At 44.3% G+C, this 26,176-nt stretch overlaps 4 protein-coding genes across 8 annotated transcripts; 1 reads left to right on the top strand and 3 right to left on the bottom strand.

The window, feature by feature from the left end:
- Positions 1 to 1,957: 1,957 nt before the first annotated feature.
- Positions 1,958 to 25,985, bottom strand: pms1 (PMS1 homolog 1, mismatch repair system component). 3 transcript variants are annotated; one of them, XM_030343128.1, is made up of 13 exons: positions 25,903 to 25,985; positions 16,721 to 16,871; positions 15,595 to 15,777; positions 14,522 to 14,624; positions 13,918 to 14,081; positions 11,670 to 11,786; positions 8,940 to 9,062; positions 8,679 to 8,825; positions 7,547 to 8,370; positions 5,324 to 5,821; positions 4,943 to 5,073; positions 2,495 to 2,658; positions 1,958 to 2,391 (listed from the first exon to the last, which is right to left on the bottom strand). In XM_030343128.1, exons 2-13 carry the CDS (start codon positions 16,850 to 16,852, stop codon positions 2,188 to 2,190), a joined length of 2,790 nt encoding a protein of 929 aa, XP_030198988.1. In that variant the 5' UTR covers positions 16,853 to 16,871; positions 25,903 to 25,985; the 3' UTR covers positions 1,958 to 2,187. The 3 variants fall into 3 exon arrangements, with proteins under 3 accessions (XP_030198988.1, XP_030198987.1, XP_030198989.1); XM_030343127.1 differs by lacking the exon at positions 25,903 to 25,985 and adding an exon at positions 17,939 to 18,027; XM_030343129.1 differs by lacking the exon at positions 25,903 to 25,985 and adding an exon at positions 17,747 to 17,907.
- ormdl1 (ORMDL sphingolipid biosynthesis regulator 1) lies at positions 18,151 to 22,731 on the top strand. Its single transcript, XM_030343135.1, has 4 exons — positions 18,151 to 18,357; positions 19,662 to 19,841; positions 21,151 to 21,302; positions 21,807 to 22,731. The coding sequence occupies exons 2-4, from the start codon at positions 19,668 to 19,670 to the stop codon at positions 21,940 to 21,942; spliced, it is 462 nt and encodes a 153-aa protein (XP_030198995.1). The 5' UTR covers positions 18,151 to 18,357; positions 19,662 to 19,667; the 3' UTR covers positions 21,943 to 22,731.
- Positions 22,439 to 26,155, bottom strand: adat3 (adenosine deaminase tRNA specific 3). Of its 3 annotated transcripts, none has more exons than XM_030343133.1 (2): positions 26,070 to 26,155; positions 22,439 to 24,100 (listed from the first exon to the last, which is right to left on the bottom strand). In XM_030343133.1, the coding sequence occupies exon 2, from the start codon at positions 24,076 to 24,078 to the stop codon at positions 22,999 to 23,001; it is 1,080 nt and encodes a 359-aa protein (XP_030198993.1). In that variant the 5' UTR covers positions 24,079 to 24,100; positions 26,070 to 26,155; the 3' UTR covers positions 22,439 to 22,998. The 3 variants fall into 3 exon arrangements, with proteins under 3 accessions (XP_030198993.1, XP_030198991.1, XP_030198992.1); XM_030343131.1 differs by lacking the exon at positions 26,070 to 26,155 and adding an exon at positions 25,903 to 25,981; XM_030343132.1 differs by lacking the exon at positions 26,070 to 26,155 and adding an exon at positions 24,396 to 24,532.
- alkbh6 (alkB homolog 6) lies at positions 24,276 to 26,134 on the bottom strand. Its single transcript, XM_030343134.1, has 2 exons — positions 25,903 to 26,134; positions 24,276 to 25,471 (listed from the first exon to the last, which is right to left on the bottom strand). Exon 2 carries the CDS (start codon positions 25,447 to 25,449, stop codon positions 24,730 to 24,732), a length of 720 nt encoding a protein of 239 aa, XP_030198994.1. The 5' UTR covers positions 25,450 to 25,471; positions 25,903 to 26,134; the 3' UTR covers positions 24,276 to 24,729.
- Positions 26,156 to 26,176: the final 21 nt, after the last annotated feature.

Genomic DNA, 26,176 nt, shown 5'->3' with positions numbered 1-26,176 from the left:
TTATAACATATGATGAAGACATTGACCATACAGCGAATCGATTAAACCAAAATCTAAAACGCCTAAGCCAATTTCCCCGGGTCTGTTGAAAATGACCAAGCCAGAGCAATATTAATCAACTTGTACGCCTTAATTGTTTCCAGTCTCCTCCATCAAACCTGGAAGCGTCCACTGGAGGGCTTCCCTCCCTTTGGCAGGCAAAACGACATAGATGGGAAATAACCACATAATGACTTAAAACTGTGTTTCCATCAAACACATCCCCCGGTGTCCAGTGACTCACCAGCAGTGGGCTTGTATCTGCAGGAAGGGGCGATGCCACACTTTAGCAGCAGTGGGAAGGATTTTGCTTCACTTTGTGGTTGAAATTACAGAGCAAATCTCTGAGGCATTTAATGCATCCAGAGACCATTCACAACTATCTGTCAGAACGAACCGCCCAACAGTTGCCACTAATTGAGGGAAAGGAATTATGGGTAGTAGCTGCTGGCACCATGCACCGCAGGGGGTCAGAGCTTGCCAGCTTGGGACCCATTCCGACAGCACCACAATGAGGACCAGCAGTGGTAGAGATACGCCGCTGTAGCTCTTGGAAACGTGTCAAGACATGGCGTCAAGTGATGGCCTTGGGGGAAAAAAAACTAATCAAACAAGGCATTTCAAAGGTCACTGTTGTTCTCCCAGTATAACCTTGTCACTGCTAATTACGTTCAAACTGACACAAAACAGTTTTTTTGTTTCACAGAATGCTTTTCTGTTTAAAGCTGCAACACGCAGGTTAGGTCTCATGGTTCTCATGCATATGACTCTATAGCAATGGCCAGCAGTCCAATATATATATGAGAACCACAAATCTCCCTCCGTAGTTGTAGGCTGGGTCGGGGGGGAGGAGACGACCCACCTCCAACCGACCCATTGCTTATGATATGCTGGTTTCAAATACTTTGACCCAAGCTAGGCTAGGCAGAGCGTCAGGTGATAGGTTTCATAAGTGGTCTGCAAGTATACGTCTTGGCGGAGCTGAGAGGAAACTAGAGCCGGCCATGGCAGGAACATGTCAACTCCACACAGAAAACCATACCCAGGTTCTAACCACTGTTACAGTTGCACAGCTATTACACACCGTCACATGATTCTTCATTTTATAGCCCTAAATCATGTTATCACAGCATTCAATAATTTGGACAAATGATCTGCAATAGTGTTTTTTCACTGTTAAAACTGCTGGATAACCACGATAATTATTTTATTTAAAAAATCTCAAAGATACAGTCAATGCATGTCAGCATGCGTTGACACAAGACACATTAGAGGGGAATGATGATAGTGAAAACAATATATATAGATAGGCTTATTTTACTTCATCCAAATATCTGACAGGTCCTTGGCCAAAACAACCCCCCCGGTCACAGAACCACTGGAGGGCCAGAGCACTGCTCTAAGTCTCAGAGAGTCCTTAGACATGGAAGGCTTTGTTAAACAAAGCCCTATATCTAAAGAGAGAGAGACACACACACACCTCTCCACAGCATTTGATCTGTCAAGTTTAAATGACAGCCTGCATGGCCCACAACCACATAGCTTTATTTAAAGTCCCTTATGAGTTTTTAAACCAGGAAACAAACAACCATGTGTGCTGGTGTCCCTCAATACGCTGCTTAACATGCAAAAAATGTACATCCAGGACCAGCTGGGGCGCTCCCAGTGCCACCGCACTATTTGACAGAATGCCACTGGAGTTTTTGGCATGGCGTGCATTGATACTCTGTGCCAAACACATTGTTGGTACTTAAATGGGTGTTGCTAAGTGAGGACAATGTTGATTGTTTATAAGGGGCAGGTTGAGTTGATTCCTCTGGTATGCTTTGCAAAGCCTCCACTGTACTAACAGTAATGGTTTTCCTTTGCCATCAGCAAAAGGTGTAGAATCTGAAGAATCTGATTTAGTACAAACAGATACAGTTTACATTTTTTGTGAGTACATTTATTCCATTACTTTAAACAAATAGTATTGTATAACAGTAACTGTATTTCCGAAAAAAACAAGTTGAACGGTATGAAAACTCAAAACTATTCTGTATATTACTTTTTCTACAGTTATTTACAGTTCCAAAGATGAGCATATATATATATATATATATATATTTTAACAGCTCCTTATATATAGCTCAGCATTTTTACAGATCTTTACAGTTCTTCAATGGGCAGAAGCAGAGACTTGGCCTCATGCTCGGAGCCAGGCACCACAGACAGCTGGTGAAGGAACGGTCTCCCGTGGATACAAGTCCGGCTGTCCTCCCTAAGAAGCTGTGTCATCCTCGACAGACTCTCCTCCACTTCCTGCCTCGTCATGTTGCTAGGCAACTGACGGGCGAGCCGAACAGCTTCTCCCTTAAAAGTAGGAAACGGCAGTGTTGGAAGCATGAAAGTATAAAATCAAGCAAGGGAAAATAACTTTATGATGTCGACGACTTTTAAAAAGTCGTCTACTCACCTGAAGGTAGTTGCGGACTTTGAGGGGACGGCTGTCCTGCACCGTCGCGGCTGTGCGGCGTAGAACGCCGGTGAGGATCTCCCTGAGGGCCTCAACTCCGAGGAAGGGCACGCAGTCTGCGAGCGCGGTCACCTCTAGCCGGCTCGGGGCCGCTGACGGCGAGCCTGGCCAAGACAAGCAGAAAAACAGATCAGTGCACTCCAGACACCACTCACATCTGCAGGAAAGAATGATAAATAAATATTGTGCTTTGCACGTGGCTTGGGGACCAAGACAAACAGCAGTGGGCCAAATAGAGTGTTAAATTAGTATTACAAGCCTTAAGCTGGCTTGGGGGAGGGAGGCCCCATCCTGCAGAGAGGATGATGGAGTGCCTCTCCGGGAGGAATAACAGCACACGACTCAGACATGGCTTCCCCTTTTTTCATAGAGTAAATTTAGAAATGTACCAGTGGTAACTATGTTTTTTATGCATTAGGCGCGAGGCGCACTAATGATTACTTCCCTTGCTGGTGCTTTTTTACACATGCTAGATACTATTGGCCAGGAAAGTAACAATTTAACATCAATGTCAAGAGTTGTATAGGTGTGCCTGATGCATTAACCTACTACTAGAGCATACATAACGGACATGGGAAATACGTTAAGATCAAAACACCGATCACAAAACCAACTCTTTAAATCAGAAAAATAAACATCTGATGCAGTTTTACAACCACAACAAAAAGAATAACAGCAGCGTGCACCTAGGTTTTTCCCTGAGCCACTGTCTCAAGACAGACAGACCACACCGGCCGGCAGGCCAGTGTGACGGGGCCACCTCGCGCACGGCTACCTCCAGATTCCCTCACACCCCCTACCGGGGCTGGCAGTGTCAATGGGAAATTCCTAGCGTGTCCTGAAGGGCAACTATTGTCATCACCTGCAAACTGGGGGGGGTACAGCTCCACCACAGCGTTTGGCTTGGGGGCCAGTGTCAACCGAGGTGACCGATTCAGGCTACAGAAACAGCCCACGTCGGAAGAGTAGGCTACCCTGTGTGCCCTTTGCGGACAAAGGGATAAGTAACGCCACAGAAAGTGTTGGCTGGCGTAGACTTTTGTGTATGTGAAAAAGGTTTTTTTCTTTATTGTGAAGCTGACATAGGTGTGAATGTTTAACGTACATAAACAAACATTTATTTCACTCCCATGTTGACCTAGTTATTTTATTTTCCGTACAGAAGTAAAGGCCAAAAATCACCACCACAAGAATTAAAGCTTTCGTAGGCAATATATTTGAGGAACATTTGTCATATTTGTTGAAATTCTGTTTACATCCAAACAGCAATTAATTATTCAAATTGTTCGTAGACCTATTGCTAAGGCTAGCGAGCTAATCACGTGTTTTTGGGGGAGGGGCTTTGGAGGGAGGCCTTAGGGAGGGCTGGGATAGTGGATGCTAACCTCTTATTAATCGCAGTAAGGAAATTATATGGAAAATGTTGGGGATTGTGGAGGAGAGGTAGAATACCCCAAAGGGCATATAGTAAAAACCTGCCTATGATTTTCTATTCATACTACTACAGTGGATATTTGTTAGGTAAAGAGATGTTGATGCTAACGTTAACTATGTAGCAATGGTAAAGGTAAAGGTAACTCGTAGAAAGTAACGGTGTCAATATGTTTGCTGAGTTAGCTTTTTTACTTGACAGATGATGGATCATCAACCACATCTCGGGGGGCCTGCTGGGTGAACCTCTTGATGACAACGCCACTCTGAGCGGGCCCGGCGACGCCCAGGGGGAACTATTCGGCCCCGTGGCCGTCGAAGAACGGCGAAACGTCTTTTCCGCAGAGAAACTCTGCTAGGTCATACTCTTATTCTTGTTTATTTAATACTTGTTATTGGGTCTATTTCTGCAATAAATCGATTATGGCTGTGCATCCAGTACTAATTTTACATAACCACTATTTTCTTCAGGATTATTATCAGCATTATTGATTTGCCAGCGGAAGCCGTTATTTTATTTCATCAACTCCGACCCGGCCCCTGATTGGCCCGGTTACGTCATCAACTATTGCTTTTCTGTAGAATGTTCATTTTTATATTCATGAAAACGACTAAGAACAACAATGGGTATGGAATATGTAATCTATGCATTGGGTTACTCAAGACTTTTGTTTGACATGTATTTTGTCCTTGGTGATGGACAAATGCTGCAGCTCAAAAACGCTTTAAATCACTGCTGTCTGAAAATATTAAAATGTCTCTTGAAAGAAACCTTCATTATTCTCTCTAAAACAGAAAGCAGTTGTTAACTTGCACATGATACTATTGCAAGATAATTATTTATAGATTGTTGTCCGCCTGTCATTGACGTCACTTTGGATCGAAGCATCCAAACATTTACTGAACGTGAAATGTGTGAAAAGGGTTACAAAATGATGACGGGTCTGTGATGTTTACCTGGAAACAATCTGATTTTAAACCCATTAGCCAAGAGTCTGGGATCAGACAAGATGACTCCTCCATTGAGTTCAGGGATGCCTTGAGCCATGTTACACAAGGCCTGAGTGTATTCACTCCCGCCGAGAAGACTAGGGGAAACAAAACAACAAAAGCAGCTGCTGAAATCTTTTGTATCTTTGGGGAATTTGGATTACGCCGACTTTATGTAAACATTAGCATTATTGTGTGTTAACGTTAGGCCAAAATGTGTACTAACTGATCTCCCTGAATCCCGTACACATGCAAAAGAAAACGGAATGACCCCGTCCACTATAGCTAGGAGCAGGGCAACTGCGGGCTGGCATTTGGCAGGTAGGCGAGAAGCGAGGGATACGTTACCCATCTGTTAACTGTATAGGGTTCTGCAGAGCCACGGCAGCCAGTATATTATTCTCCAGCAGTCTCTTAAACAGCAAGGCCTCCTCCACCCGAAATGGATTTAACAACATGAGCTCTCGTCCACATAAAACGACCCAGGCGCTCGCAGGGGCCAGCCGGTTTACTAGCCGGGGGCCCGGCGGCGCGTTGGCAGGGCCCGACGGAGGGGGGCCGCTGCTCTGGGACCAGAGGCGACGGAGCCCCTGCCTGAGGCCGGCCACGCTGAAGGGGAGGGGGCGTGAGGGCTTGACGTCGGGGGGTTTCGCCGGTGTCTTCTTCTTCTGGGGCTGGGGGGAGAAGAGCTGGTCGAGGAGCTGCTGGTTGGCCAGCGGGGCCTTGCGTTTCAGGCCCTGCTGGCGACTCGGCGAGGGGCTCTCGGCCTCCCGGCCCCCTCCAGCCGCAGCCAGGATGGTGCGCTGGCCGTGGTGAACCAGGTGCTTCTTGGCCTTTTCCTCGTACCTGCAGGGGAAGGGAGAGGGGGTTTATGATCAAGTCATCATTGTTCCCGAATTTCTGGTCTGGGTTAAAAAATGTCTTCAGGATTTATTTTTCATGTCATCAAAACTTACTGAAACCCCATCCTGGGTTTCTACTTGCCTTCAGGGATAGATAAAGTACCCATCTTTTAAACTCATCGTTTTTGGGATGAATAGTATTCAAAGTAGTACAAAATAGTATTCTAACCCTTTTGTATTTTAAATGTTGATGAACTGATGAAATATTTGGATGTTGACAAATTCGCATTATTTCCAGAACGCCAACACTACCTCTATGCTAAGTGTGGACTTCCAACTACTTTCTGTATATTGAATTCCCCCCTACACACATTTCTGCAGAACTGATAATTTGACCACTACATGGACAAGCATAGTATACATAAATATATAGGAGCTGCTACGAGAATATTTTTAAGGGCTGCGCAATATACGCTTTCGCCGTATATTTCTTGCGGGGATGAAAGGTTTGACAACCTTTTGCGCTTGTATACATTCTAAGGCAGGCATTGACATGTGCTATTCCACAGTCTATCATACCAGCTGAGACGCTTCATGAAGCACCGTGAAGCCCAACTCCTAGAATCGGTGTGCTACTTAACGGTGGCGGTGAAAGCAGCCAAATAGTTGCCGCATCTTATTTCATGTTCGAGAGGGCAGTAAGGAAAGGCAGGACTCTCAACAGATGTCTTTTTCCATAAGCCCGTCCATACCTTAAATAAGTCTCGCAGCTATTGCTGATTCACATTTTCCTTCCATACAATTAGGTCCAAATTATAATTGGCCTCGATTGCGTTCAGTGCACCCTAATGCTGTTACTCCATTATTCCAGCTGGGATGGAAGATGCATACAGTGTGCTCTTTCTTTTACTGGCGTGTCCGCGTACATCTGGATGTTGTTAGACGTCACTAATTACTTTGTGACAGGATTCACTAATAGTCCTGTTTGATATATGGTTTGATACGACCTGTCCAGTGAGAGTGGAATCGGCTTGTGGTCGGTGGCACTCAGCTCGTGAGTCTACGCAAGTGGTGGGCTCATTTTGTGCTTGGGTAGGTTTCAAACCTCCCTTTGCCTTTATTCCTACTCGTTATTCATAGAAGAGCTGACGCAAACACAAAATGCTCGGTACCATGATGACCTATGTGTTTTCTCCAATGTGAGTGTGCAGCAAAAGGGGATTGTTTGAGTCACAAGGAAAACTCTAGATGGAGTTTCTGTTTCTGTGGGAAAATCAACAGGAGGATGAAGAAAACGGTAATTTAAATTGGCTAATTTGAGTTTCTAGAGTTTACCTTTTTTTTTCCTACAGGATCAGCAATCTACCGTAATATTTTTTCCCGCGTTATATTGGAATTATTCGAATATTCACTCCAGACACATAAGCATATCAGAACTCAGAATAATAACCAAAATTCATATCAAACCTGTGGCAGATGCCCAACACCTGAATTCCTCAGGCCCATGGCATAAATTGGAAACACAAGATATTCCACCTGATTTACAGGTGGAAAGCATCACGGCCTACCTTAAGTTAAGGGGCAGTTGTCTGGAAAAAATAAAGATATACGGCCTGGTATTGACTCAACCTCCTCCACCCCTGTCCCCACCTCTCCTCCTCCGCCTGCCCTTCCCCCTCCCGACCCATGGAAAGAACGCCTTGGAAGACGGACGGGTCTGGAAACTCACTTCGTGCGTTCCTCCTCTCGCAGGTTTTTCCACCTCTCCTGCACGCCGTCGCTGATCTCCTGTAGGCTGGCGGCGGGCCTCTCCCGCAGCACCTCGGCCCGCGCCTCCTTCTCGTGCATGGCAGCGGCGGACAGCGGCGCCCGGGCCGTGCGGTTGCTGATGAGGTCGTACGCGGTCAGCGACGCGCGGTTCTCCGTGACGGCGTTCAGGAGGAGCTTCTTGCCGGGGCTGCCCTGCGGGCCACTGGCTGCGTCCCCGGACCGGTGGATCTGGACGGGCTGCAGGGGCGCTCCGGACGCCGGGTGGGTCAGAGCCACGCCGCGGCTCCAGCTCTCCGCCGACAGCGTCGGACGCCCGTCCGCGGCGCTCCCTCGCGACACGGCGGCCACGGGGCCGAATAGTTCCCCCTGGGCGTCGCCGGGCCCGCTCAGAGTGGCGTTGTCGTCATGAGGTTCACCCAGCAGGCCCCCCGAGATGTGGTTGATGATCCAGTCCTCGGCGATGGAGGAAGAGGAGCTGCTGCTGTTGGTGGTGGTCGGGTGGTCCAGGGAGGTCCCGTCGCCTCTCAGGTTCCCTGTTGATGGCGCTGGGACGCCACCCTCCGGTATTGTTTTGGGATCCTCCTCGTCGCCAGCGTCGAGAGACAGGCCTTTGACACCGCTCTCTGAGGTTCTGGGGTTTCCTTCTGCCGGTGAAGTGTCAGCCTGGGGAGGACTCGGTGGCTGGTTGTATGTCGAGTCTCTCTCAGCAGGTGTGGCATCGTTAGGAGAGCGAAAGCCGTAGAGAGACACCAGCAGAGCTTCCAGGGCGACCAGCACAGCCTCCTGGATGAAGGTCAGAGCGAGAGGATGAGAGCGAGCCAGAGCGTGTTGCTAATGCTAATCACGTTCATCTTTCACTAGGCTAGGTTTTGAGGTACAACTCAAACCCACAGGACCAATGAATGTTTTTGCACTGACGTATTGCATACTTTGGAAACACATTACAAGTGAGGACTACCTGATTTACTTTCTGTCTGAACATACCAACCCAGATTATTATTGCATTACATTGTAAAATATGTTTACTAGAAACACATTTAAAGCCTTCCACATCCATCTCCAGTCAACAGTATGAAACATTGGGTAGATACCTTGTTGTGAAGGAGAACCTGGGTCTTGTCCGGGGTTAGATTGACGTCGATGGAGGAGGGTGGGAGGGTGATTTGGAGCACAAGCACCGGGTACCGATTCCGGTTGGACTCGGACGGGTACTGGGCTGTGTAGCTCTGACGCAACAGCTGCGTTTACAGCAGGGTCAAAAAAACAGCATAAGGAGTTGAGTCACGTTGGGCTTCATGAACGTTTGGAAATGAGGCGTTCATAAGCACGCTTTATGTTTTCGTTGAAATTACCTTCATTATATCTTTCTGCTGAACCGGCCGGTTGTTAATGAATATGAACGTTTTGTCGTGGCTGGAGGAGCTGGTAGAGAGGTAATCCGCTCCAGGTTTGGGGAAGAAACCATCTAATGAAATCTAAACAAACAAATATATAATGACAGAAATTACGAGAATACACAAAAATGTACCATCGGTTACATTAAAATGTCAAGATTTTTGAATTTAGTGTATTACAACATTACATAGTGATAGTTAAATTCATATTACTAGTTTAAATTGGTAAACACAAAGTTCTTCACAGATTTTCTCTTATCTATTGCCGAATAAGGTAACACGATGGTGATTGAGCCTATGGCGAATGAGTCTGATGAGCCTTTAATGAAATCCGTTGCATTTGCTGTTTTATGAGTAATATGAACTGGAAGTCAATGGTGAAATTCCCACCATGCATTCAAATCACAAGTAAACTGCACATTTTCACCCAACAGTGGCTGTCCAGCAAAACAGTGAATGACTAGACAACCGAAATAATGTCTCAGAAACAATTAGTAATCTCTAAACATCCTAGGGGCAAACTTTAAAAACCCACAGGACATTATTTATATTTGTTTATAGCAGTGGGCTGGAAAGATTTCAGATGAAAATATTAAGACCAATATCTCAAAGTATCAATGCCACAAAGAATACCCTGCCAAAATAGCACAGGGAAGGGCTAATTGGGGAGTATGAACAAAAGAGAATCAGAATGTTTGAAAACTGGCTCTAAATCGCACTTTAACCAGTACAACACAGCCCTTCCAAATGTTTTCGTATTTTTCAATAATACCGGTGTTATTTATTTTTTTATAGTTTGGCTGTCCCTCTCATAAGAAAATAGCATTCTTGATAAAATGTTATAAATAATTTCCCATAATGCAGTATTATGAATTATGAGAGACCATAAATAAAGCCAGAGGGAAAATGTGAAAGGTTTACTCCACTGTCCGAATGCAGTCTAACCAGCCAGCTGATTCTACATCTTCCCAACCAAAACAAAGCTTACCAACCAATGAAAACCCAGCATCCCGTGACGCAGTCATCTCTGTTTCCTACACTATTCCACCTCTGCTGATCACAGTCTAAAAATATGGACAATTATAATTTCCTCCAGACTCAAGGGGCTGAGCAGCCCCACTGTGTTTCTGTTCACATGTTCCCAGAGCTCATTATTAGCTGTGATCCCAGCCAATGCAGTTAATAACCGCTCCGCTGTAAGGTCAAGCCACATATGCTTCTCTCTATTCCCTCTCATTAGGGTCACTTTATGGGAGCACCAGGGGCACCTTTGCCCTCCCCTCCCCAAAGAGCAGCGGTTGTGTGCAGTAATGTTGCCAGGATTGAGAGGGCCATATTCTGCACACCCCGGGACTCGGGCTCGTACAACCTAACCCTCTCTATCCCCAAGCCAGGGCCCCTGAGGGATAGTGAACCTGGATTCTGTGATCACCATTCACCATGCTCAGAAGCAGGGGAATAAAAACAGCCAATGAAGAAGAGAAAAGCGCTGCTCTGGTTTTGCTACAAGTGGAGCAGGTTAGCGGCGAGAGGTCAAAGGTTATTGCCCTTACTGGGCCCCCATAGTGCTGCAGCGAGATGACAACAACAAGGAGGACCAGGGTGAAAGGTGTGTGTGTGGGGGTGTGGTTGGGTGCTCCACATGTGTCAGGGGGGATTAGCTCCGAGCCAGGCAGCAGGTAGGGCGCTGCGTGGCCCCCGCCGTGACCAGGCAGAAAGAGCCCGTCTCCGCTTGACGCTCATCTGTTGTGAACGGCGAACAGAAAGCGTGGCTGAAGAACAAATAAAAGTCTCTTTGTCAAACGAAAAGGAGTGTAAGACTATTTTGAAAACGGTTGCTTAAAAAAAACAAAGGAAAACACACAGAAGAACATGCACATAAAAGACAAAAATAGAGAAGAACATTTATTGAAGGGGGGTGAGAGAGAGAGAGAGAGAGAGAGAGAGAGAGAGAGAGAGAGAGAGAGAGAGAGAGAGAGAGAGAGAGAGAGAGAGAGAGAGAGAGAGAGAATAGTTGGCGAGCCACATTATCTGGCTGGCGACCAAGCCTTCACACTGTGGTTACTAGCTTGCAGTCGTGCATAACTAGCACGTTCTCTTTCTATATGGGGTCACTGTGTGAGGCTTCCGCAACATAATTGCCATAAAGGCCTGTGGTGAAGGGCAAAGGGTTATGGGAGCTCTGGAGCAGGCCAGGAGCGAGAGATGTGTGTCAGCAGGGGTGACATATAACTCCAAGCTAATAGCCAATGACATTCACACATTAACGATTCACTATGGCACTATAAATACGATAAAACCCCCAAAAATCTGCTTTTGGAAATATAGTTAAAATGATAAACCTAAACTCCTGTTATAGGACGGTGTCCCTGCATTATTTGGCAAAGACATTTGGCCTAGATTCAACGTCATGCGAACACTGCTGCCATGCACGCTTCTGCTGCAATCATGTTTGTTGTTTTTATTTGTCTTTTCCCTGTACACATTGCCACTGGGTTCTTCCAACATGCATTTCCCCCCCAAGCATCTCTGTAGCACTAATATTCCAGTTACCAGAGAATAGAAAGCCTGGATCGTCACTTCACAGTTCCTGTTACGGCGACTGAGAATATTTTGAGTGCAACAATGCTGAAACGATAGTTGCCCAAGAGCCTCTTCACCTCCCCCCCCCTTCCCTCTCCCGCTGACCTGTGGTTGCTCCTGGAGATGCTGGCATGGGAGCAGGTGGGCGACCACGCCGGACCCCAGTGTCGCCAGGAGGGCGCCTCTTAGATCAGCCGCCCTGGTCTTCTGCCACATCACCACCTGGGAACACCAGGAGAAACGGCATGACAACCAGATTGCATCCCCACCGGGTTCTTCGCTGCCTTCAGGTAACAAGAATAATTTGGATTGCTATTCATTCATATATTGCATATGAACTTTATTTATTCCCTTTAATTTATTTGTAAATGTCCATTTTTCTACTGCCTTACTGTACCTTCAGTGTTTTATATTTTTATTTAAATTTAATCCATTTTCTTTTATTGAGCTGAGCAATTGTAGCAGGATAGAAAAATATATATATTTAGATATGATAAATTGACAGCACATTTGCAACCAACACAGACCACTTTTTGCAGAGGCTTGACCGGGTTTGTGGAGCAAAACACAGAAAACATGAAATAATATAATGCAGCATATCTGCTTCTGTGTGTCCCATGCTGCCTACGGGCAGCTGGTGAAGTGGGGCCCAGGGTCTCAAACAGTTAAGTTTAGGCTTGCAGTGGTTGTTGGACGAGACTGGGCCACGCATGACGGGATTAATCGCGAGAGGAGCCCGACTGAGTTGCAGCCTTCTGAAAGAAAACGCAGGTCGCATATTTTCACACCCCCGGGTGGGCTTGTCGTGGGGTGTCAAGCAGTTAGTATATCTCCTGGGTGTTGATTTCTGAAAGCACGCATTCTGCCATGGGCCCCCCCTCTGCAGCCCGCCTCGCTATGAAATATGCAATTTGGCACATGTAAACGGATCGCTCCTGTAAACAGTTCTCGGAGAAGCTGTGAAACGCGACACGGGGGTGAAAAGCTAAGTTCGGGATACAAGATAGGGGTGCTGATCGTCCAAAATGGAGGAGGGGGGCCCTGACCACTCGCCCTCACCCCCTGACACGCTGGAGGGCGATGTTAATGAAAGATATACAGTGGTCCTGCGTCCTCCACCCACTCCCACCATCAGCCTGACCATCACTTCCCTTCCTTGACACCCCCCCAGCCCCCCTTGTGTACAAACCAACCACAGCCTGAAACTCAATCAAATGACTAGAGGGTTATTAGGTGGAGGAACCCAAGCGTGGTAATCAGAACGCCGGGGTCCACTGTCAGACTACCGTTGGTGTACGTGTGTGTATGCTATGTCTTCATCTTATCTCTGGGAAGGGGGAAATTGTGTGAGGAAATGAGCCCACTGACTCCCGTTGATTTGTTTACAAATGCTGTTACTCACACACAGTCTATGAAAAGCTATTATCTTCAAGCCCCTGGGGACATGCACTTGAACGTGCACTCGATGTGAAATTTGCATAGTCTTAAGTCTATGTCTCTGGGGATTTTAATGAAATACACAATACAGTCCTAAAAACAGATCAGGAAAAGCATCAATTTGAATCCTTTTCACATTCGTCTGCACAATATTTGCCTTCTGGTTGTGGTTATATACATCATACATAAAGAGCTGTTTGTCATTTACATCATATTGTTTGAAAATACATGCACACAAATAACACGCCATAACTGTATGCCAGCTGAAGTGAAAATTATTATTTTTTTACAACATATTACAAATGTGTTTCTTTCATTGAACTACAGTTTAATATTTGTTATTATTAATATGTTACTTTACACCAATGTAATGTTATTGTTGTGTGGTTTCCATGGTTAAGCACTTTTGAATTGTCGTTTTGCACTAAAAGTGCTATATAAATACAGTTTGATTGATTGATAACAAATATACCCCGAAGTATCTCTAACTGCCTAACTACTGAGTAGGTCACCTGTGTATATATACCCTGCTAGTAAATCAAGTCTGATTGGGTAGCTTAACATGTGGGCCATGAGAAATACATAGACAGAGGAGGACACCTTGTGGTTAGGCTCAAAAGTTTCTCAGCCAGCTTGAGAAAGTCCCTCATCTATTTCTAATACATATTAATAAGGCTTTAACACATTTCTAAAGACACTGAAGAAGTTTACAAATCTGTTCCTTAAAACGTTATTTATTTACGATCAAAGTAAAGTAAAATCCTCACAGAATCACAAACCAATCGAAACATTCTATTCCATGGTAAAGGATATTTTTGGAAAATATGACATTTTTTATTATTATTTGAATTATCTTTTAAGCATCTGTGTGAATAAGTGACCATCCATGTAAATCACTCTGAGCTGGGCAGCGTACCTTATTGTGAGCCAGCGTAAGCCTCAGGTCTGGTTTCACAATGGCGTAGGCCATGAGCAGGTCCTGGACTTTCTTCAGCTCCTCCTTGCACTTCTTTGCGTTGGTGTAGTACTGTCGCCTCACCGGGAGGTTCTTGAAGAGCTTCAGAACAGTCACCGTGGTGCCTTGGGAACAGAGAAACCATTTGGAGGAGATCTAATTATTCTGTGACGAGGTGCTCAGTCAAAAATAAGAGTAGTAGGCCAATCAGTGGAGTAAGAATCATGTCACAGGAGGAAAGGAAATGCAATTAATTATGTAAATTAATCTAATAACTAATTAGATGGACTTCAATTCATTTCACAATTTATGGTTCACATTCTGAAGGTCTTGATATCAAATGTACCAAGAATTTATAAAAGGCTGTAAAGTGATCAATAAATTAAATGAGAAGAAGTGTATAAATAAAAATAACTGCAGTTATTAGCCCTTTTGTTTAAAAAAATGTGACGTTGTCTATAGAGAAAAAGAAACTAATCAGAAAACCACCCTGGGGTTAATTTAGTCCTATCACTCTGATGTGTATATGTGGTTGTTAAGATGGCAAGCAAGTTCTAATCCCTGCCTTGTCCCAGGTGAGAGGGCTTCTGCGACACCACCTTCCCTGTGACATCCAGGGAGTACTGGGTGCTGATGTCTTCGCCAACGGTTTTTGTGGTGATGGATACCTGAAGGGTGAAAAAATTAGATCTTTACAGTATGAAAAAATAATATTTTTTAATCATGTAGAAAATAAAGAATTATCTACAACAAATGCAGTTGAATATAATGCACAAAATTGGAAGCTGTATCATATCTTAATCAGTTCATCATGGACTGAATCCTGGACTGATGACAACTGCAGTGCAATAATTAAAGAGTACAAAGTTCTTCTGCACACAAATTAGTCTGCTTATCATTTTATTGATCATTTATAATTCCACTTATGATCATAAACTCTAGGTCACCTAAAAGTCATTAACAAACTATGGCCTTGAGCAGAAGAAGAATAACTCACGTCCTGAGGGAAATACTCATGTATTACTATCCCTAAGCAAGAGTAACGAAAAAACAAATACATAAATAAAGCGATCAACATCCCTGCTCCTCAATAACATGTACCTTAATAATGAAGTTACTTTGGACAAAAAAATACTACTCAATGCCTAAATAGTATATGGAACTACAACTACACTCCTCATGAGAAGGGCCCATTTCTCAATGTATCTGTACATCTACTTAGGGGACAAGATTGTGTACTGGTTGGTTAGGGTGTTCGGCTAAAAGCCAAAAGGTTGTTGGTTCAATCCCTAATGTAAGGATTGACCCTTAACCCCATATGCGCCATATTCCTTAATGACATGTATCTGAATATACCATATTCACCTAGCAGTGCTATGGGTTAGTTGGGGGGGGGAATTAAATGCATTCTAAATGCATCCTGGTTTGGGAAGAGTTAATAAAAAGAATGCAATGTTTAGGTGATTAATGCCGGATTTAGCTTTGGATAATAGCATTTGCCATGTCAGTTGGTCTATAAATAGGACCAAATACAATTTTTAACCGGCTCTAAATTCATTTCAAAACATCTGAACTCAATTCAAACCATCACCGAAGATGATACGTCTTAATATAATACAGTCTCTCCCGGCTCCTGACCTCTGCCACTGCACAGATGGACCCCAGGGCCTCTCCTCGAAACCCGTAGGTATCCAGGCGCTCCAGGTCATCGTGGCAACTGATTTTGGACGTATAGTGTCGCACAGCCATGACGACCGTGTCACAGGCTTGGATTCCTAGGCCGTTATCGCGAACCTCAATCCGGTCCAAGCCGTAGTTCTCCTAGTATAGAATGGGACATTCAGAACAGGGTGTGAGTTAATTGAGATTGAGGCTGTTGTTGTTAATTCATAATCTCTCCCATGATTCAGATAGAAAAACCAAGCATGTAAATATGCCATGCACTTCAGTAACTGTAAGTTGGTGGTCATGTAGGTAGGGGTTAGGCATCTAAGCTCAAGAACGCCTACTGCAGACATTGAGGTTCAAACCAAGAACGTTCGGTGGGAATTAAACCTATAACCACGAGTGCCCTGCTGCTACAGACAGCCTTGAAATATTTAAAAGGCTGTTCAGTACTGCTTGTTACAGTACTTACCTGACTGAGGAGAAGGTGCCAGATTGATCCATTTATGATTTCTGGTGCAAGATGCATACATGCACCGAGACATAGATATGATGGGGAGATCTTGATGGGGTTAAAATGATGTGTGGGGGGATGCAGAACCACAGAAATCGAAAGTGTTGGGGCAATGGGGAACCCTAGTACCGCCCCTCATGGACGGGACAGGACAACTCTTGTTAGAACTTACTGTTACAACCCCACTCTCTAGTGGTGGTGGGGGAGGTAAAGGATGTACAAATGGCTGGGTTATGGGTATAGAGGAGTAGGTTGTGGTGTTACAATAAAATAATGGGAACAACGAATGATGGTGAACATTGGTTTACTTGGGACTGGTGAACACAATACACAAATCAAGTACAACACCACAACGCACCCGGGCCTTGGGACTTGAGTGTTGCTAAAGAAATGATCCAAACAAAACAAAGCTAAGCTCACAGCTAACAGGGGTAGAACGATGTGTGCGGGGAAGAAGAAGCACAGAAATCGAAGATGTTTGGGCGGTAAACATTTTTAAACTTAGAAACAGGGTCAGGACCGAGGCCCAAAAGAGGTGGGGAACCACAGAACCTCATGGACATGACAGCTCCTGTTAGAGCTTACCATCTTTATATCCAGGCTCGTAGCTCCAGCGTCCACCGAGTTCTCCAGCAGTTCCTTCACCACGTTCCCCACGGACGTGATGACCTGCGCGCTGGAGAGGAGCCTGACCGTGTCGGGGGGGAGGGGCTTCATGCTGCTGCTGATTGGACACCTGAAAGAGCAAACAGCAGGTCGTCAAACAAAAGTTAGCTTGTTGGACATCACAAACCCATTATAAATAATGACACCACAATTATATAAACATGCAACCAAATCCCAACGGGGATTCCCACGAGAGGAAGAGCAAAGTGAAACATTGTAGCTTGACTGCGGCTACGTACAAATAATAATTATCTATAATTATCTATTTTGTGTCTTGGTTTGGTGGTGGTTAATTAGACTCAACACAGACGGCAGATAAATAATTCTTGCAATGCACGTGTTGGTGTGTGTACGCTTAGAGCTTTTTGGTACCATGCACCAGACGGTTCTTTATCAAATGCATGCAGAACCAGTTTCATCCAACCAGTGCTGGCAGAGCCCACACCCTTTCAAGGGGATATGAAGCACAAAGGGAGGTTGAAAAAAAGAAAACAACTTAAGTACCAGTACATAACATGGGGGTGTGTGTTGTGTGACTTTACTGTATAGACTTCTGATTTACGGCATTAAGGCTCTGCCACTACAATTAGGTAATTGGAGACATTGCACTAATGTTCAATTAGTTTGTTGTAGTGTTCTGGAAGAGGAAGATACATTTGTTAAAGTTGCTCAGCTCAAGCCAAAAACATAGACACAGGTAATGAAATTTGATTGCTTGTTGGGTTCATTTATTCTATTAATTTTGATATTTCTTGCTTGAGAAAAAGAACTCTAACAAAGTATAACATTCAGCATCAATAAAGTCATCTGTATCTGATTCGTTTCCTTAACCGTAAATGCGTACTGTAATCAGCATGTCAATCTATCATAGTTAACACAATTGCAATAGAATATCAATTTGATATCACTTCAAATTAACGAGGTTCATAGTTCAAAGGCAAATACCGAAAGTGGAAGTAGTGCCACAGGTCCCGTATAAACTACCACTAGATCATATTGACCACAGACTGTATGAAATGCCGAACCAAAACAATCGCAGTAGCTGATGTGTTCGAAGCTACATTTTGAAATGCACTTAATGCGAAAACTATTGGTAAAATCGCAATGTGCACAACAAATAAACTGCACAATACTGACTCTGCAGAAGTGGCATTCACAACATCAGATCTGCGCGCCTAGGTCCTCGTGGGGGCTTCATTAACACAACAAGACGGCGGAAATGAACAAGACTTAGGCCACGCCCCCCTCCGCCCCCCGAAATACCCGAGTTGCTGATTGGCCACTAGGGGTTACACGCGAGTGGGTCCCAAACTGTGTTGCCAGATTGGGCCATATTTCCCTCACAATCTGGCAACACTTGCAACATTGGGCGGGAAATCTGGCCCAATCTGGAAACATTGGTCCCAGTGCCGGTTTCCGCTTTTCCTTTGCAGTGCGTCTCCAAGCCGCCGAGCTACGGGTCATCTGTGCGCTCTAAACAAGGAGATTGGCTTTCTTCTAGCGGGGTTTGGTCTTTGAAAAACACATAATTTCATTGTCTCCTGGCTGCTACTTGGGTATGTCACTGTTGCGTTCATGTCCTTTTGAGTGTTGAGGATTTAGTTTGTGGTATTTTGTTATTTGTACCCATGTTGCAAAACCCCGGTTTTCTGGAGACTGAGGGTAACGTTATGAGGCTAGGGCTATTTTCTGAAAACGACATAGCTAATGTTTATAGGGGCTTTTTTACGTGTAAATATAGCCTAATGTTGTGCTAAACATAGTAGAGCGTTTATTGTGTAACTTAACTCGCCATCCGTCTATTTGAAGAATGCGTGAAAGTTTCCCAGTGTCATCTAGGTTACAGCAACCCTTTTTAAATGCCAACATGTAGGTCTACTGCATGACGGTGATACAACAGTCTAATAGTTGGCTACTCCCATTGGACTCCTTATGTGAATTTGCCCCATAAAACATGTCATCTCCATTACCGGTTCATTATTTAGGTCATGCAGTGTTTGTTTGTTTTTTGGGGTTTAAATAGTACAATTATCAGCCCAGGGAAGGACTTGTACATTTGGTGCCCTAGGCAATGTTCCCCAATTATGTGGATTGAAATATGTAAAAAGATTCGTCAATTAAAATTGTATGTTTTCATTTGACGAAACCATATATATATTGAATTTGCATTCCTTGTTTATTTACTCGAGTCCAGTCAGTCAGAGGGCAAAGTTAAAACGTATTTCACAAGTTGTCTTTCTGTTATCAGACCTGACCAAGCACAAGGATTTATGGTTTTTGAATGGCGACAACTAGGTCATTGCATTAACGTGTGCAGTGTGTGTGTGTCTATATATCTATCTATATATATATATAGATAGATATATAGACACATACACACGCACACAAAAAAAGGCTTATCTTTACAACGTTTTTAAGTTGATGGTTCGCCTCGGGCATCATTTTTTGCATACGACTATTGGCTGTGTTGAGTGCCTCCAGTGTGTCTGTATTCCAGTATTTAGGATCAGCATTCTGCCTTTCTGTTATGTCAATAAATGCAAAAATTGTCTGCTGGCACACTCATACAGAATGCTCTGTCTTTACCCTTCTGCAAATACATATTACAGCTGCCATGCTGGACATTTTTTTGTAAGGGAAGACTGAATATTGTAGTCCTAACTGAAATGTGTCCCTGCCAAAAAAATACCAGCTACTCACAGAAATATGTCTGAAACATAAACACCGTAAATCACTATTTGAAAAAAGGAACCCATCTGCTAAAATGGCTGGATTATAAATGTTGAATGTTAATTGATGGCAGCTATGAATATCTCTTCACAACGCCAACGTTTTATTTTTGTGGGTCCTGCTACTCCAGACCAGGATGAATGTGGGCGTGGCGCACAGCGAGGTGAACCCCAACACGCGGGTGATGAACAGCCGGGGGATCTGGCTGACGTATGCCCTGGGCGTGGGGATGCTACACGTCGTGCTGCTCAGTATCCCCTTCTTCAGCGTGCCTGTGGTGTGGACGCTAACCAACATTCTGCACAATTTTGTAAGTCGCCTCTTCTTCCTCCTCTCGTCGCTGTTGTCCAAACGACTTCTTTGTCCTGAGAGTTGGTTGTGCTGGAAGTAGCGCGTAATCTCACAAATCCCTTAAACGACCACTAGGATCTGAGATTTAGTAGTACGAGTAGTAGTGGTCTATTTGGTTTAGAGCTACCTCTCAAATGTATCACTGTAATTCTGTTTCCCATGTATTTCAGTTTTCCATGAAAAGCACTGTCAATAAAGTTTGATTACTTGATTGGGGGAGGTTTTTTGGTCAAAGGTTTTTTTGTGGCCTCGTGTGAGATTCCCTATTAGGGAATATTGTCAAAAATGGAGACGTTTGTCTAACTACTTAAAAAACTAGCAAGCATTGTGTTGCACAATATTGATAAAGAGGATGGATATACAAAGCAATGTTTCCAAAATCGTATTTGATTCATAATTTAAGCAAATTGTATGTGCGTTATTTGTACTTAGTCTCTCGTAAATCATTTTAAAATGGTGCTAGAGGTCAATTGGTTCTTGAGGGAAACCAGCCTTAATTAATCTAATACAAAAATAATTGCCGTTACCTCTTCTTCGTCTTGCCTAGTAATTACCACCCCAATTAACACCTAACAGATAGTTTGTGCCCGCTTTGCCTTCTACATAACACTAGTTCTGTGTCTAGTTCCCATTGGACCTCCCCCTCTATTCTTCACACCACGACTTTCTTGTGATGAGTAGAATTTATCACATGAGTTCTACTCAGCACATGCATAGTTAGTGTGTAATCCCATTAAAATAAGAACCGTTGCGTTTTCATAACAGCCCTTTTATATCCACATATGGAGCGGGTACTCTTCCACACAGCCAGCCATGTTCCTACAATACCCCAGAATGGACAACTGATTTGTGTTAACCAGACTAAGTTTTATCAGTTTGGCTATGTCTTTGTCCTTTGTAAGTTGTGCATGACATAATTCACTGGCGGAGGCCTGGAGCATCTGGAGAGGATTGTGTATCAGGGAATACGAAAAAGCTATTAACTGCTACAGCTGGGTCCACTGCCTTAACTGGGACCCATTGTTCTCAAAACAATACAGCGCCGATGTTTGTCTGTGTGTGTGTAAACCAAAAGTCTGTCTTTGGTTGATTCCAAACTAGAATATCCTGGAATGAGGTTTTGGCAGTGAATTTTAGACACTTTAGGCGGACCACCTTGTATGCTCTATTCTTAGCATTGCCTTGTTGATTAGTGATGTAACCTCGGCTAACGATGGCTTTTTTTCATCTCTCTGTCTGTCCATCTGTCTTTCTGTGTGTGTGTGCAGGGGATGTATGTGTTCATGCATGCGGTGAAGGGCACTCCATTTGAGACACCAGACCAAGGCAAGGCCAGGCTACTCACACACTGGGAGCAGCTGGACTACGGTGTGCAGTTCACCTCATCCAGAAAGTTCTTCACCATCTCCCCAATTATTCTGTATGTATTTTGGGTTGTACTGTTTTAACTTTAACACACTTTTATTCAGACGTTATACTTCACCGCTGGTAGATTATTATTATTATATACCTTAAGTATTGCTTTTTTCTACCACGATTGTTTTTATTATCTGCTATTTTACATATTAAATTTATATTATTTGTTTTAGATATAGTTTTAAAGCAAGAATATAAAACAAAATGTGCATATTATTGAAAAGTTGTGTAACTATTATGTTATTATCATGTTGGGAACTTGAATGTTTTCAAATGTTGAGAAGATGACAAAACTTAAACATTTTACTTCACTTGATAAAGAAAAACTTGTTGTTAAAAGGTTAGCCAAACATACATTTGAAAGACCACCTTACAAGCCTATTGAGATAAAAAAAAAAAATCTCTGTATTTGTGAATGGACGGAAGGACCTGTGGCCTAGCACTCAGCCTTGATGGTTATTGTCTTCCATTGAAAGTCTCAAACAATTCTCTATTTTCTTCTCCACAGATACTTCCTGGCCAGTTTCTATACAAAGTACGACACGACACACTTTGTCGTAAACACCGTCTCACTTTTAAGCGTTCTAATTCCAAAGTTGCCACAACTACACGGAGTCAGAATCTTTGGCATAAACAAGTATTAAATGGAGTCGCAGAACGTATTGTGTCTATAAGAAACGTTTAGTTAACCTCCCCATACGCCCCAGCACTGATGCCTGGACTAAGCTGTTTTGTATAGTTCTTGTCAATGTCACTGCTGTAAATATATTGGGTGAAAAGTGATGTTATAGGAGAGAAACCAACATAGGAAAGAGTAGATTGGTGGAAAACAGAATATCATTTGCATAACTAACTTGAAGTGAATATTTAATAATGTATTGTTGTTGGCCTGGGCTGGCCCCAGTTTCAGAAGTGACATTTAAATTACCCTGTTCCCTGTTCCTTGTTCTATTTTATTTTCTTCTCTATTTCACAAGATGCTGACGCAACGACTAAGTTTGGGTCCGAATTTGTAGCCCTGAAGATGTCCTAAATGTATTTTTTAAGATGTGTTCTTAAGCGTAGGAGCCTGTGGTTCTTTGTCTATCAGTACGCTCATCATTATGTGGTGGGTGTCCAATCCAATTCATGACGAGTGGAGAAAATTATACTCTTTATTTGCCTGGTTTTCTTTGTGAATCATTTAGCATTTGTTGTTAAATCAAATAGGGCAGGCTATTTCCATTGTAACGTTCCTTTGCGACATGTCTTGTATGAAAAAGGAAAGATAAAATGTCATGCTGCCAGACATTACTAATCCAGTGGATGAACTTATGTACATATGTCCATGTAGCTATTTTGTCTGCAGCATATGTTGCCATGATTGTGTCTGTCTCCCATTCATTACTATTACTCTTGCATTACTAACATCATTAAAATGGTTTGGGCCCTCATTCTTGCATTGGTATATTGTTTGTTCACCAAGTCTTGTTTGCTGTTTATAGTGTTTTAAGGTGGTAATATAGCCATTTAGCAAACAGGAGCAGATATGGTAAGGGCATCTTTATATTGGATGCCTGATGGTAGAGTGATTATTTGGGTACAAAAATCTTTTAATTACAGCATGGTAGATCCAAGTCAAAATCATGTAATTCTGCATGTATTTGTCCCAGGCTATTATCCAACAAAAATCATATCTTAAAAATAGAGAGCCACTTCTTTCAGTGTTTGATGGGGTCTTTTAACCCATAAAGGTCCTTGCATTGCTGGCTCAGGACCCCTTTAAACACATCGAAGCGATGGTTCAGATCTTTCTGAGTGTGGATCTTGTACTTGGTCCCTAGAGCTCCATCGGCAGAGGCCGTGCCATAGAAGACCCTTCCTATCCTGGAGTGTACCAGGGCCATCGCACACATCACACAAGGCTCCCTGGTCACATAGAGGTCGTACCCAGTGCATATGTATGGCTGCCCCTCTTCCACAACCCGGGCGATCGTTTTCGAGCTCTCTGCAGCTGGTTTAGAGTGGCTGCTTGTGGGGGACATTGCGGCAGTACAAGCGGGGTATTTCTCAAAACTGTACGCTCCACCGCCCTGCCCGCGAGCAACAAGGTCAATGCACACCATGACTGCGTGATGGAGTGGATTCCCGCCACGGCAGTCGTGTCCCACCGCTAGGATCCTCTCCTCTTTGGGGTCGACCATTGCAGCCCCCACTGGCTCCTGCCCCGACCCCAAACCGGCGGCCGCTCTGGCAGCAGCCAGGGCGGCCTCCATGTACCCCTGCATGCGGGCCTTCTGGGGCCCGCCGAAGAGCTCTCCTCGCAGGGCAACGGTGACCTGCTTGTCCTCGTGGAAGGTGGTAGGCCAGTGCTTACTCGCCAGCTGGAACTGGGGCCTGGTCAGGGGAGGAAAGGCGGGGATCTTCACCAGGAAAGGGAGGCCCAGTCCTTCCACCCTGACAATATCGGGGGGCAGCAAGGATTCGATGGCAAGGGACTCGCTGTGAAGGTCAACGTCCGGGGCGTCGCTGACAAGACACAGTAGCACCTGAGGAGAGTAAAGGCCGTCGGCCGACTTGTGTGACCGCACCCTCTTGATGTGAGTGAGGCCGGTCAGAGGGTAGAGAGAGCGGAGCTCCTTGATCAGCCGGGACGTCTCCTTCTTGTCGGTGATGGGTGCGGCGAACGCCGGGATTAGCTCGGTGTCTTGTGACTGCTGGTCCGACAGAACAGGAAGTGCCACCCAAAAGTCTGCGTTGTCGCTTTCCGCCTCCTTCCTGCGCTTTGACTGTGGCTCCATGACGTCGGTTTTCTGCCTAATTCTGGATTATTTGACACCAGAAATGGGAAATCGTCAGTACAACAAAGCAGTGGCTCAGAGAAACTTTGGATGTTAGCATAGCACAACATTGTTTTCCTCTGCTTTCCTGCCTGTAGGTCGGCCCTGTGCCTACACTATTCCCTATAAACTATTTTACTGATATGAGGCTGAGCAGATGAAGAGTGGCAGTGAACTTTAATCTTTAGGAACTAACATTTAAATTAAAACAAAACCATATTTTATATAGTGTGTAAAGAAATTTGGTAAATAAACTCATTAAGGCAGACAGAAATTACCTTGGTATTGCAGCAACAAGAATTGTAATTAATTTTCATTAAGTACTACATTCTCAAAATATTTTACAATACAGGTTGCGCTTGAATTGAGCGAAGTGGGCTTATAAAGTTAAAACATAACAATAGATAGTTCAGTAAAAAGGAAACAGTGATCCTGCACATGAATGATGTGTAGTAAAGCAAAAATGCTCGACAATCATTAGGACTACGCAAATATAAGCTGAACAAGCCCCAAACCAAGGATTATCAATGGACATACAGACAAAATGCATAACATCACATCCAAACCAATCACAAATCAAAAAAAAGCTTATAGAGATGAGTCCTTTGTCCATCACTTCTTCCCCAAGAGAAACGTAGTCTTTATGACTTTGGGCACATGTCGGATGGTGAGGGACACCCTGGTTCCCCTTGGCAGGTTGTCGCCCGCCACAGCTCCCCCAGCCTCAGCAGCAGAGGGCAGGTTGCGCACCGCGTCTGTCAGGGTGTCCTGGAAGCGAGGCTGGATGCCGTGCAGGAGGCTCTGGTACATGTGGTCCTGCAGGACCAGAAGGCTCCGGGGGCGAACCAGCAGGGAGAACTGGTAGCGGCTCTCCTCTGTCTGAGGTTCCCCAGACTCCTGGGTGCTGCTCAGGGGCTTGTAGAAGTCCAGAAGGGTGTGTGAGCCCAGGCTGATGGTGGTGACGGTGGGGTGGTACATGGGGCCGTCCACGTGGGGCATAATCCCCTCTCCAGGCTTGTACTCGTTCACCAGTACGTGGTTGGCCGCTTTCCCCGAGAAAGCTTTGAGAGAGGAAATCTGATCGCAGTACTTTTGAAGCCAGTCGGGCATCTTCTCTGCAAGCATTCCTTTGGGGCGGGGCAGTCCACCCCAGTTCTGAAGCCGTCTGCCAGACAGCTGAGTCCACTTTGGTTTTGGGGATTTGTAGACCTGTTCCAGGAGATAGGCTTCCTCATCCTCTGATATGAAGTCGGGGATGTAGTACACCGTTGGTGGCGCATCTTGTACAACAAATGTTTTAAACTTCTCCGAGATATTATCTTGATGCTCCATTCCTTGGGGAAGTTGACATTAACTGCAGAGAGTAAAGTAGATTGGCTTGCCGTCAAACCAAGCCACCTCAGTCTATTTTATAAATTAAATTGATAGTTTAAACTGAAAATGGTGAACGAAATAGGTCATAAGTACTTGTGCGCAGTGGTCTGTAAGAAAAATATAGGATTCATTTTCACTCTCGTGGTTTTCATTGCACGTGAATTATTCTTCCATAAGATATAATATTGAGCTTCCTTCAAATAAAATGACAAACATATCGCCTCTCTTATTTATCGAAATAGAAGATACACAAGTTCACTCCAGCTCAAGCTGGTTGTACGTGTCTGTAGCTACCGGTGTACATTATTTACCTACAGAGCCCATGTGTAAAAAAACGCCTTAAAAGGACATCTGAAGCAATATAAACGTTACATTCTAGCTAAATCTGTAATATTGTTAAATGTACACTACCTCCTTGGACCAAGATGTTGAGTTAATACGGGAAACGAGTCAACATATGTCTTCGTCTGACTGCTTTCGCATGGTCTCCTCAGTGTGCAACGATCTATGTTTTCCCCTAGGAAAGCTTTTTTTAATGGTGAGTGAAAAGTAGGACTGATTAATGTTACCACACTTACTAGACAAATGAATTCTTCAAGATTTTGAATTATCAGAAATGATTGTGTCCCTCCTCTGAACGGTGGCCTTCCTTTTACTTATGTACGGAACCTTGGTTCTTCACTTG

The sequence above is a fragment of the Gadus morhua genome, chromosome 20 (assembly GCF_902167405.1).
Source record: "Gadus morhua chromosome 20, gadMor3.0, whole genome shotgun sequence".
NCBI classification, from domain to species: Eukaryota; Metazoa; Chordata; class Actinopteri; order Gadiformes; family Gadidae; genus Gadus; species Gadus morhua.
This window is presented reverse-complemented; position numbering and strand designations above follow the sequence as displayed.